This window comes from Gadus macrocephalus, chromosome 4 (assembly GCF_031168955.1).
Source record: "Gadus macrocephalus chromosome 4, ASM3116895v1".
NCBI classification, from domain to species: domain Eukaryota; kingdom Metazoa; phylum Chordata; class Actinopteri; order Gadiformes; family Gadidae; genus Gadus; species Gadus macrocephalus.
This window is the reverse complement of record NC_082385.1, coordinates 1228083-1240889: the sequence shown is the minus strand read 5'-3', so window position 1 is coordinate 1240889 and position 12807 is coordinate 1228083. Positions and strand designations below refer to the sequence as shown.

The 12807-nt window shown below is 46.2% G+C and overlaps 3 protein-coding genes across 7 annotated transcripts in view; 1 reads left to right on the top strand and 2 right to left on the bottom strand.

The window, feature by feature from the left end:
• LOC132454889 (DNA helicase B-like) overlaps positions 1-12807 on the bottom strand; it is a 36731-nt gene that overhangs the window by 23201 nt on the left and 723 nt on the right. The gene's annotated exons all lie outside the window — the stretch shown is intronic.
• LOC132454921 (interleukin-1 receptor-associated kinase 3-like) lies at positions 200-2686 on the top strand. 3 transcript variants are annotated; one of them, XM_060048532.1, is made up of 5 exons: positions 200-436; positions 715-915; positions 1268-1338; positions 1420-1474; positions 2543-2676. In XM_060048532.1, the coding sequence occupies exons 1-5, from the start codon at positions 313-315 to the stop codon at positions 2674-2676; spliced, it is 585 nt and encodes a 194-aa protein (XP_059904515.1). In that variant the 5' UTR covers positions 200-312. The 3 variants fall into 3 exon arrangements, with proteins under 3 accessions (XP_059904515.1, XP_059904516.1, XP_059904517.1); XM_060048533.1 differs by having other exon boundaries at positions 201-436; positions 2546-2686; XM_060048534.1 differs by having other exon boundaries at positions 209-436; positions 715-897; positions 2546-2686.
• Positions 3982-12350, bottom strand: LOC132456634 (DNA helicase B-like). Its single transcript, XM_060051040.1, has 6 exons — positions 11748-12350; positions 10380-10727; positions 9364-9554; positions 8138-9244; positions 6405-7076; positions 3982-5543 (listed from the first exon to the last, which is right to left on the bottom strand). The coding sequence occupies exons 1-6, from the start codon at positions 11950-11952 to the stop codon at positions 5442-5444; spliced, it is 2625 nt and encodes an 874-aa protein (XP_059907023.1). The 5' UTR covers positions 11953-12350; the 3' UTR covers positions 3982-5441.

Here is a 12807-nt window from a genome sequence, read left to right as displayed (position 1 = left end):
TAGTAAAGTAAACAGTAAAGTAACGTAACAATACAACATCAACCAGCGAATAACAGTAGGCTACTAGTTACATATCATGGCAGTAGGCTACAGTAATAACCAATGCCATGCATCGTCCCTTGTGGTGGGCTGTCACGTTACAAAAATGTGTTCCGTCTTCATATCTGTCATGCTGTTTGAACGCGACTGAAACAAGGGGCGTGGGCATTTCCAGAATTTAGCAATAGGCTGCTCACACATTACACACACTCACACACCGCTACCGCTTCACTCTTTACCGCGACGCTCGGCCTGACGAGACCGACGGACAAAATGACCAGACCCATGGACAAAATGGACCGTACCACTTTCCTGTACAACGTACCGCCCAGCCTCATCGAGCACTTGTGCAAAATCATCGACAGCGGAGACGATCAGTTCGGCTGGCGCGGATTAGGTGAGAGACCAGAGTGATAGAGATAACTCTCTCTATGGCTCGGGGGGTGAGAAGTTTAACGGGTCTGCTCTCACGTGCAGAGCACAGGTGGTGGACGTTTTCCGGAGTAACGTCGTGCATACAATACAACAACCGATACATCCCGAAAAAAGTTGATGCAAACTTTTTCGTGTTCTATTTCATGTCTGCTACGCCTTCTAGGCTTCGCCTTATAAGCTTGTCCTACCATTATATAACTACAGTTATATTATATCGTTTTATTTTCTCTTCCAATTAAGCCGCGCGCATCGTGCCGAGCTGGCTCGAGGTGCGGCGCGCGGAGCGGCTCGAGGCGGCGGGCCGGAGCCCCGCGCGGGAGCTGCTGTGGACGTGGGCTCAGCAGAACCCGACCGTGGCGGACCTCGTCCGGGTGCTGGAGGACATGGGACACCACTGGGCGCTGCAGCTTTTTGTCCAGCCAGGTGAATCACTATACTACGGTTAGGAAACCTTCTCTGAACATCCTTACTGTACCATCTCATCTCATCTCATCTTCATCCGCTTGTCTGGGGTCGGGTCGCGGGGGGAGCAGCTCAAGCAGCAGCTTACTGTACCAACAGCGATATATTGTTTCTCTTTATTCTGACTAAATGTAGGCCTACTTATTGTGAGTCGCTTTGGATAAAATCGTCCGCTAAATGCCATAAACCTAAGGAAACATAAACCTGCCTTGCGGTGGTTTTTTGTGTGGGGTCACTTCCTCTTTGGCCGGGCGTCATTGCGTCACGTGCATGCATCAAAACAAAACACGCACGACGCTCTTGTATCAATTTGATGTTGTGTGCGTTTTAGATCAGTGTAGAAGGCCGACGGACGATCTACCGGTGTCACGTGGGCACTTTTCACCGCCTGTAAAATGCGAGGTAAAATGGGTAAAATATGTTGAAATGATCTCAAATCATCATATTGTCATGTCACCAATAATAGCCGTTCTCTCTGAATAGGAATCCGATCAACTGGACGAGAGCTTTCTCCATCAAGTGGGCCTGCTAAGTTTTTGTGAGTGGGCAACGTGGCGCATGGTTGATCTTTGGTTTGTATTTGTAAATCGCGACATGTTTTGATACGGCGGCGTTATCGTGATAAGAACTAGATTAATTTATTTATTTTTGTTATCATCAAATATCCAAATGTTTCACAACATGCTATCTGTAATGCTTGGCTCTCATTGGTAAATCTTCTAATTGGAAAAGATTCCTTCCAAAAATCGAATCAAAATGTTTATTCAGCAAACTCCCCTATATTGTTGTTCAACAGGCCCCACTGTAGTAACACTGTTATATGTCAAAATAGTTTTGCTGCTAGGCAATGCCACTCACCAGGCAGAAATGATACATGGCCATATACAGAAAGCCAGGGCTGGCTTCAAGAAGTGAAATGAACAACGTCTAAGAACTGTGTCCCTCCATTCGCTTGTGCATTTGCGTGTCAAGGCTAAGCAATTTTCGTAAAACCTTTTTTTGTTGATATTTAGGCTAACTGTCTATGATATAGGCGGACAAACTGTCTACCATATTATTTTCGATTCAAACCAGGATTCTGCGCGCTGCAGCTCAACGTTATGTTGAATCAACTGGAACAAGTTTACTCCGCAACCAATGAGCATTGACCAAGCCTAACCTGCTATGCATGCTTAACCCAAATGATGTAACTTCCCCGTTCGGTTATTTAATTTAATTTAAGTTACAGTTTGCACATTTAATATTAAAAGAATAACTAAAAGGGATTTTTTTTTGGCCACGCCATGACCTATGGTAGGAGCATTAATGACCGCTAGTGGGGGCACGCCCCCACCTTAGCGCCGACATGCGTGGCACAGGGCTTGACTATAGGAAGATATTACAAAGGTGCATTTAGATAAGATAGTAACCCACAAAAATAGTTTTTGCAGTTCAGCTCAGTTTTATTCTCTGTCGATTTTGCAAAAAAAACCCGACTAAGATATTTGCATCGTAGAGCAAAATAGGCCAATATGATTTGAGTGACACCTGGTCCTCAAAGCGACAGTGTTTGGCCCTGTATCTTAAAGCCTCAAAACTCGTTTTTTGTTCGTGTGTGTCGTCCCAGTAGTGCTATTACCTGGGGGCCAGCAGCGATGCAGCGACCCGCGTCACGGCGTCCGTCGCCCGGCCTCTGTCCTCCCACGTGCCGGTGGAGAAGATCTGCCAGCGGCTCGGCAGCACCGACAAACAGATATGTGAACTGAAATATGGTAATTTCCTGTCGGAAGCGAAGCAAGCCACCGCAACTCACAGCATGGCATTCTTGCAAATGTTGAGCAACAGATATCCTTCAGTCATGGTGGATTTTTTCTTAACTCATAAGTGTTACATAATGTTCTATTTTATTTGTGCCGCTGTGCACCTTACCATCCCTGGAGGGATTCCTCTTCTTCTTAAGGTTTCTTCCCTCTTTATGTTATACGGGAGTTTTTCCATGTCTTCAGTAGAAGTTGAGGTTATGGATGCGATATATATTGTTTCTCTTTCTGACTAATGTACTTATTGCAAGTAGATTTGGATAAGAGCGTCTGCTAAACGCCCTAAATGTAAACGTCTCCCACCCCCCCATGGGATCTCCTCCCGTTCTCTCTCAGCCGACTCCCCACGCCACGACACACTTGCTAAGACAGCCCGCTGTCCCTCTCTCCCCATGACCCGTCGCTAGTGCACTGTAATACTGTCTCTCTGTCTGTCGGTCCGTCCGTCTGCAGAGCAGCAGCTGTGGGACCTGAGCAGCGCGGGGCTGCTGTCGCTCCGCGTGGCCGAGCTGAAGAGAGTGCTGTCGTCCTGGGGAGAGGAGTGCCGCGGTTGCCTGGAGAAGCACGAGTTTGTGGATCTGATCCAGGAGAAGGCCCGGCAACACCAACACGATCAACATGAACACCATATGGACCTGTGATGTGATTCAGGAGCAGGGTCGAACGGACCGGAACGGTGTCGGCTCACCAGAGTTCAGAGTTCACGTGACCAATCAACGCAGCGACAGTTGTTGAGCTGTTTTTAAAAAACTAAGAACGAGGCAAACAGATTTTCAATACATGGATGCATAGCGGAATTGACTCCATGTTTCAAATCAATTTATATCACAAACTACAAAGTCCACATGAATGAACAGTTGAATTCACAATATTCTGCACATGCGCAATGGTGTATTGCCCAACCTGAATGCAGAAAGTGAAGAATCTGTTTTATACCGTTGAGTCCATGGTCAGAAGACCACAATGATCAGACCATCTAAATACATCTGGAAGAGTTGTATGCTATAGAAATGATCAATTATGTGCACTCATCAATAAACACACTTTTAAATAATTTGGTCGTCCCTTTGAAAATAATTCTAGAAACGCAAAGACCTTGAAATAAGAACACAACTTCAGAATTTGTGTTGGTCTCCAACTACTATTAAGACCGGACTTGGTGGTAGCAACAAAGACGGGAACCCTCAAGTTGAGAGAGACAGTGTGTTTGCATCTTATTGGTTGCATATTGGTTGAAGCGTTTGACCAAGTTCATTTTTTGGTTTATTTTACATCCAGTATCTTCCAGTCAGTCGTTTAGATTTTTACTCATCGACAAATAAATTAGATTGCTTCATGCAGTAGCCTCCCGTTTCTTTAATTGGATGCATAAGTACACATCAAATTGCACATACTTCCCGTTTGTCTATAGTATTATAAACCCTTATATCCCCATCTCCACATAGGCACTTTGAAAAGCATTAAGCACATGATTCAGTCTAAAAAGTATTGAGCAATGATAGTTAATTAATAAAGATAAAAAAGTACCATCTAACATAGTTGAAATGATTCACCAACTCAACTGACAATAATCAATACAAATGGTTAAAAAAAGAAACACAATAATGAACGTAGTGATGCGATACAGTTGACACTGATTTGCAGTTTGAATAGACAATGATGCTCAATCCTAAGGATTGTGAAGAAGTTCAGATTATGTAGCCCTCTTTTTAACACCTGGCTTGCTCAGTGTTAAAAGAAAAAAGAGAGCCAGTACTCTGTGCTCCACCACCACTCTTCTCTTCATAACGAAACACAGTATATCAGTTATTTCCAACTGTCCTGTTCACAAACAAAAATATGGAACCCACTGATTCCTATTGGGTTACCGTTATTTAAATCAAGCCAATCACAAGCCGCCCACACTGTCTCTAGTTTGGGCGGGGTGTGACTCCTAGGTGACAGTGGACCCAGGCTTGTTGGTCTGCAGGGGATCTGATGTTGGACTGTCAGACAAAACAAGGGCCATTCGATGCCCATACAAACCCCTCATCGGCTCCGGTGATTAATACCTTCAAGAACAACAGATAATATAATACCTCAAGGCCACTGTTTGTTTGTTTTTATCCCCACGTCGCCCGGAAGTGATGGTTCTGTCGACCAATCAACGGAGGGGGTGTGTAGCTCGGAATTCTTTAATGTAAAAGGAAACGATTCCGTGGTATGTCGTCTTTGCAAAATGGAGATGGCTTTCCATTCTAGCACCACGGCATTGCACCAGCACCTGAAGAGGCGCCACCCGGGAGCATCTGCAGATGACCGAGCACCGTAGAATTCTAATAATGCATTACTTTGCACTTTAATTTTGGAATTTAAAGGCAATAAACATGAATTGCAATGTTAAGGAATTCATGTTTTTTTCATTCAGATATGTAAATCAACAAGTATAAATTGCCATAAGATAATCGAATCGAAATCGAATCGGACTGAAAAATGAATCGTTAGATTAATCGATGCATCGGAAAAATAATCGCTAGATTAATCGTTTAAAAAATAATCGCTAGATTAATCGTTTAAAAAATAATCGTTTATCCCAGCCCTAGGGGGATGCAAACAGAAAGAGGCGAAACCATATCAAACTGTTGAACGGTGAATACGTTCCTCAACTATTGTCGCTCTTCCCATCGTCTGATCCAATCGAAGGACTGGTGGGGTCCGTGTAGTTTGTCACTTGGGTGACTGGGGCCTTTTGGGCGTCACCGGGTCGTGCGTTGGGCCAACATGGGAGGGTAGCTGGAGCTTGGTGCAGTCCATCGCTGAATCGACATACTGAAAACAAGTGATAAACAACAGCTTGAAATGAACATTTACATCCAGGACCAGTAGTCTGTCCAATTAGGAATGTCAAATGTATGTGTCTCGTGGAAATATCAATCATAACATAACTATAATACATCATATACAAAATATATTAACCTTGTTTATATAATTACTATTCACATTAAAAGGAACTGTATTACATTCTCCCTGTGTCTTAAGATACATCCCTTCCTCTCTCTAACTGAGAGAGGTTAAGAAACTTCACATTTGCATTCCCACTACTACGCCTGATAACTAGGCCAGGCCAATCGACTGACGTCTTTGTTATGTAGATTCCTTGAACCTTCTTGCAGCCATGCTTGCAGACTTGCAGACTTTCCCACTTCTCCCATAGTGTACTGCAGTTAACTTGGCCTCTCCTGCCCATCCTAAACTCTCCACTTCCCACTTACCTGTGTATTCTCTACCCACAATGCGTTTCCCTATAAGAACCTTGTTCACCCATTGTCTCACTGAATGTATCCCTGGTAACTTTGATGCCTTTTACTTTCCCATGATCATGCTCCAAATATTTCACTGGCCGACGCGTCCTAAAAAGAAGTTTCTCTCCATCAATGTGTCACCAAGTCTTGTCGCAAAGCACCTAGCTTCCAGATGAATGGGCCGACCGAACAGCCTATATGCGGAAGATAAACCACGACGGAAGAATGCCATTACTCTTGCCAGAAATGCATCTATTGCAATATAAACTCAAGTGAGCTCGCCTTGTAAACATCGAGCGGCGTCACAGCAGGGGATACTATGCCACCATAATCTGCAGCCTCCGCTTATCAAAGAGTACATCTCACACCTGAGGGAAACACCACTCACCTTTGTTTTCTTTCTGGGAGTAGAAAATAATTCGAACGCCGTCTTGGCTGCTACTACTGCCCCGATGCGGGCAGTTCCCGGTTGGTTGTCAACGATCTCCTTCACGGGCGAGCCAGCTGGAGCCTCCACCGGGCCTCCCGCCGCCCACAGGCGCTTAACGATCGGATTGGTGCCTGGAGTCTGCCGCGGCGGGACCAGGGGACTGGCCCTCAGGGGCGTGGTCCTCTGGGGCGTGAACCTCTGGGACGTGGCCTTCTGGGGCGTGGCCTTCTGGGGCGTGGCCTTCTGGGGCGTGAACCTCTGGGGCGTGAACCTCTGGGGCGTGAACCTCTGGGGCGTGGCCTTCTGGGGCGTGGCCTTCTGGGGGGTGGACCACTGGGGCGTGGACCTCGGCGATCCGCGTCGGTCGCGCTGGAGTCGGGGGGACTCCTGAACCATCTGCACCACCTTCTCCTTCACCAAGCCTGCGAGGCGTGTCAGCCGGGGGTCCGGCTTCCGCTTGAGGGCCCCCTGGAGCCCCTCTTCGGTGGAGACCACGTAGACACGCTTCTGGCCCCTGGTGACGGCCGTGTACACGGTCCTCCAGTTCTGGAAGCCGCCCGTGCCCACCACGTACACGACCGTTTCGGTCTCGGAACCCTGGGGGGAGATGATGATTAGAAAAACAGACAACTAGATAACGGACCAAACTGGGGACCCCCTCGCTGGGGGGTCACGGCTGGTGATGGTCAAACCAAAGCAGAGCTCACTGACCAACCTGGCTAGTGTTTACGCCACCTCCTTTGCTGGACGGCCGCTAAAGACTCCAGACTCACTTGTTCAGCGTTCACCTGCAGAGACTCTGCATAGCCTCCCCCCCTTACTCCCCCCCCACCCCTCTTCAGTCCCTCCAGAAAAGTGCAGCGTTTTTTTATTGTTTGTGATTGTTGCGGCCGAAAAACCTTGATTATGCTGCAATTTTTCTTAAAAAATGCGATGAAATATGTGGCATATTTATACAATTTTATGCAATGAAATTGCGGGAACTTGCGAACAATACAGCTTTTCGATGACGTTCAAGTCAAGTAATTATGTCACTTCATAACGTTCCCATCGCAACAGGGGGAAATGGCTGCTCTTGTGTGAAGTTTTGTGTGAAGATTATGAAATCATGCAAGCCCCACATATTTTGAGCGGAAATCGGCAATTTATGAGGAGAACGTGCGGCATATAAAAAAAATTCAGCCCCCGCATGAATATGCAGACTTTGGTTGATTAAGCGTTGAATTATGCGATCGCATAATCGCGTTTTTCTGGAGGGACTGCCTCTTACGCACTTATTGTATGTTGTACGTCCCTGCACATTCAAATAGTACTTTGTGCTGCATCTTATACTAGCTTTTTGTTGTATACGGAGAATGGGTTAACCTAGTGATGGTTAGTGCTTGTCACTTGGTTCTATAAACATCCTTACTGTACCCACAGAGATATATTGTTGCGTCTCTTTCTTCTGACTAATGGCGCGTTTCCACTGCAGGGTGCGGAACGGATCGGATCGCAAAGGTGCGGATCGGGTCGCGTTTCCACCGCCAAAAGTGGGCGTGACCCGGACTTAGCCGTACCCGTTTTGACGGCGTTATTGCGGCTGCCGCTGCCGCAATAAATTCCCTACCTACCCATGACCTCAACTGACAACCAACAGGAATCTGTTTTTTTTAGGCCTCACCCTGCGTTCACACCAAAAGATGCAAAAAGTTGCCGCGCGTCGTGATCCCATTCAAAGTGAATGTAGAGACGCGTTGCTGCTTTGCTGCCGATGCATTTGCTGCCGAGAAAACGGGCAGCAAAACTTGATTTGCGGCGTGGCATTTTCTGATTTGCGGCGCGGAGGGCGCGTTCACGTATTTTGCGGCGCGGCAAATGCTGCTCGAGTTTAAATATTTCAACTTTTGCGGCGCCGCAAAACTTGATTTGCGGCGCCGCAAAACTTCGGCAGCAACGCGTTCGGGCAGCAAATGCATCTTTTGGTGTGAACGCAGGGTTAGGAGGTCTTGAGTGCCCGTAAAGCAACCTACCTGATGCATGGTGAAGGCTTGGAAGCCTGTTTTCTTCGTCAGCAGAGATGCTGCCCGACCAGTGGGGGCGGTCAAAAGGATCTGCTCTTTCAAAAGCTTATCGTCCTGCCTCTCCATCTCTTCCTCCTCCTTCTTGTGTTCCCTGGGGTCTTCCCGGGGGTCCTCGGTGTCTTCGAAGGCATCGGCGTACTCTAACGACGAGACGGGGCGTCCCTTCTCCACCGCCGCCCGGAACAGCTCGCTGACCACCGTGGTTTTGCCACAGCCGCCGCAGCCGCTGATGACCGTCACCGGGTCCGAGCAGATCATCTGGGCTGCCAGCAGCTGGTCCGGGTCCACCTTCACGGGGGAAAGGGTCGAGGGATCCATCGTTGGATCTTTCGCGATCCGAATCCTCTGGGCGTGAGCGTACAAAACCTCCCGAGCGTTTATCGGAATCGTCCACTGCTTGGCGTCCACAAGATGGCGCAGGCAGTCTGCGATGCCCGATTCGTACTTGTGATGTGTTCGAAGCACGACTTTCTGTCTGTCCCACATCATCACCTCCAGTTCCTTGAGGAACGGGAGAGTATCCCACACCTGTTCGTCAGGTATATATTTTCTCAAATTGTTGCAGAGTTTGTCCTTTTCCATGTAGGTGCTGCCCGTGTTCGCACAGAACCTCTTCACCTCATCGTACACCGACAGGGCGTTGTGCTGAAGACGCGGCAGCGTCTCGAGCAAGCCGCAATCTTCGAACGCCTTGAGTTTGGCCTCGCAGCGCAACTTCAGTTCTTCAAGCATAACCTTTGGAAGGGAGGAGGGGAGGCGGTGGAGATCAAAGTTCAGGATGGTGTGAACACAATAGATGATGCACAGGTCAAACGTATGGTTGTGTAATTAATTATATTTAGAAAGGCACTCACCTCTGAAAACCCTAACTTCCACACATCATTTTCAATGATGTCTTCTAGTTTGGCCAATAGACTATCCACGTTGTTGCTACTAGCCGCCTTCGGTGGAGAAAGCAGAGCGTCAAACTGCCGCGGTAAAAGTACCGGTAAGTATTTCATAACCCAGGGGTAGGAAGAGGACGCCTGCATCCTCCTGCATTCGGCTGAAACAGAACAGAGTTATTCAAAAGGATTGCATGCTTAAGGATAACATGGCACTTTCAGCAATCTGTAGCAGGGCCCGACCGATTTATCGGCCGGCCGATTTAATCGGCCGATTATAGCCTTTTTGAAAATAATCAACATCTGCCAAAAAGACGCAGATTACAACAGATTTTTTATTTTATTTTATTTTATTTGAAATGTTATTGCGCTTAGTATCCTGCAGATTGCGCTCCTACTCGCCTTGCTAACTTACAACTTTAGCTGGAGTAAAAAAGAGGAGATTGAATTTTACCGTACAACATGAAAGCACGCTCGCTTAGGCAGCTGCGCGCTCACCTCACCAATGTACACAAGACGCGTTGTTTGAGCATGTTGTGCCTGTTTTTCTTTAGGTCCCAGGCCATGTTAATTTGTTATACTGTAGACTCTAACGGTGAGACCATACTGCTCAGCACGCACGTGTTAGTCACTGCTCAAGAGCGCAGCACATTAGGAGTTAGTTATTTATTTTACATTTTACATTACACTCATTTTTGACAGTAAATGTATTCTAAAACACTCAAAGGTTCTGCATTCAATTCACATATTCGTCAAAAGTGTTTAAAGTATCAAAAACTACGATTTATATGCTCTTTTTTGTTTTGTTTTTAATCTGCCGATTAAATCGTAATCATAATTTTTCTCTGAAAATAATCGGCATCGGCACTCAAAAATCAATATCGGTCGGGGCCTAATCTGTAGCAGCCATTATTGTTCTCTCTCTCTCTCTCTCTCTCTCTCTCTCTCTCTCTCTCTCTCTCTCTCTCTCTCTCTCAGAAGCCTACCTGAGGATGAAACGTGTTGAATGATGTTCTGCGCCAGGGGGTCTGTGTCCCCAAACTCAGTGAGGACCTCCAATAAGTTCAGAATGGTAACGAGGCGTTCCTTGGGCAACCACTCGAAGAACGGTTGGATTGAATCATCTGTCACGTTGCACGCCACCAGAAACAGGGAAACAATGGGCCTCCATCCGTCTTTGTCCAGGTCCGTGCGTATCGTGTACCAAGCAGAGCCCTTTACGGTCAAGTTCTTCTTGGAGCCTTGTGTGCGGCAGGTGATGTGCCACCAGGGGGCGCTCAGGGCAAAACGGCCCGTCACCCTGACCTCATCTCCACGGAACGTCTTGAATAGGACTGCAGAATGAGAGGAACAAATACAGGAGACAGAGGAAAGACTGTTAGCTAAGGAGGAGGATAAGGGACATTTGTGATATTTTTCTCTTTTAGTCCGAGTTTAATTCGGAATTCTGAGATCAAAATCAGAATTCTGAGATTAAAGTCAGAATTTTGAGATTAAATTCAGAATTTGATCCTCAGAATCCTGACTTTAAACTCCGAACAAATAAAAATGCACATGTGGACCTAATCCTCTTCCGTAGCGTGTGGTTCCCATCCATTCTTTAATAGGTCCATGTTCCCATCCTAAAGACACTCTCACTGACCTTTTTAAAAAGTAGCCTACCCATAATTCTGATTTAATAGTCAGAATTCTGCCTTTGAATAATTTAATATTTTAGTATAATAATACGTATAGCCTAAAAGTAAAAGAATAAGAACCCTTTATTGATCCCATGCGTTGAAATGTGTGCAGCGGAAAATGTTACAGAAGCGGAAAGGCAGGCGAAAATAGAGACGTCATGCCATATTTTAAATTAGGCCTGTATTTTAATCGATTTTAATCAATGTCACACCTTAGCCTGGGGCGGTTCACACCCCCATTGTTTCCTCAGTATACCTTGGCTACAGTCCTAGTTGATCACACCCAGAGAGTGCTATGGTCTGAAACAGCTGCCTTCTCTATTGCAGGAACATACAATTGGTTAGTGTGGATAGAAAACGTTTAAAAATATTTTAAAGGGGGATATTACACATTGCGACATTAATAAACATTATTGGCGGAGGATACCTTGTTATTACATTCTTTTAATTTTCCCTGGGGATCTATAAACGATACATCTATCTTTCATTCGTGACCAACACTTCCATTGATTTACCAGCTCGGAAGCGGACTCCCCATAACCGATGGTCTCTCGAAACTGAAACTAACTTGCAGAGCGACCCACAATGGCTTCTCTATGGATGTTATTGTTGCGCCACAAAAATGGGAATTATTATTATTTGCAAGCCGTTTTTAACAGCAACTTTACGCATTACCTTTACGCTTGGGCGGCCCCGGCGACTGGTTGATCCACGCCGTCTTTGAGTTAGAGTCGGACATCTCCTCCATGTCGAGGAACTCTGTGGTCGTGTCCTCCTCGCCGTCCCCCTCGGAGTCGTCGCCGCTCGCCGCTTCATCCTGGTCCTTATCCGGCAGAATATAACCTTCCAGGAAAGCCATCGATCCTTTGGATTTAGCCATAACTTCTTATGTTCAATCCCGTCCAAATGAAACTGCGCCAATAATACGGCCGCCGTTCATGTCCCTCTCGCTCAAAAATCGCGCGCCGTTCATGCGTCACGTGCCACAGGCCGGGCTTATCTGAAGCCAACCGTCTGACGTCGTCAGGGGCGGTTCCTAGAGGAGGCAACGGATGCAACGCAGCCTCGTGATTTAAAAAGATTTACGTGATGATGAAATTATTATAAAAATATATATTTTTTAATTACATGAAAATGTTATAAAAGTTGAAAAAATTGCCAAGTGCCTTTGCAAGGCAGGAGGCTGGCCGAAGTTACTCTGACTATGTTACGTCCGGTGCTGGCCACTGAAGGGAGGCAAAGAGAATAAAAAATAACCAATCACAATTCAGTTTCACTGTTGTGAGGTAAATCATCCATCCTATGTTAAACATATGAAAGGCGGCCAGCCACATCTCCTCCTTGCAACCAATCACAAATCAGCGATTTCAATAATAATAACTATAATTTATATTAGAATGAAACTATATCCATAGCTACATAATGAAAACAACCTTTCATGTAACAACAGGCATTCCCCCATTAAACTGACTCTTGCCAGATGAATTTTGTTCCACCTAAGGTAGAACGAAATTCATCTGGCGAGTCAGGTTATTCCCCCATAGCTCCCGCGACCATAATTCTTTGGCGCCGCTACTGCTACACCCAGTGGCGGATTAAGGTGTTTACTGTAAACAGCAGCGCAACAGAAAAAGGCATTCGGTGCATCTGCAAGCTGGTAACTGTTTTATACTTAACTGTGTCATGTTATCTGTATAAATTATAACTCAACTTTATGCAAACCGTTTATTCTGCA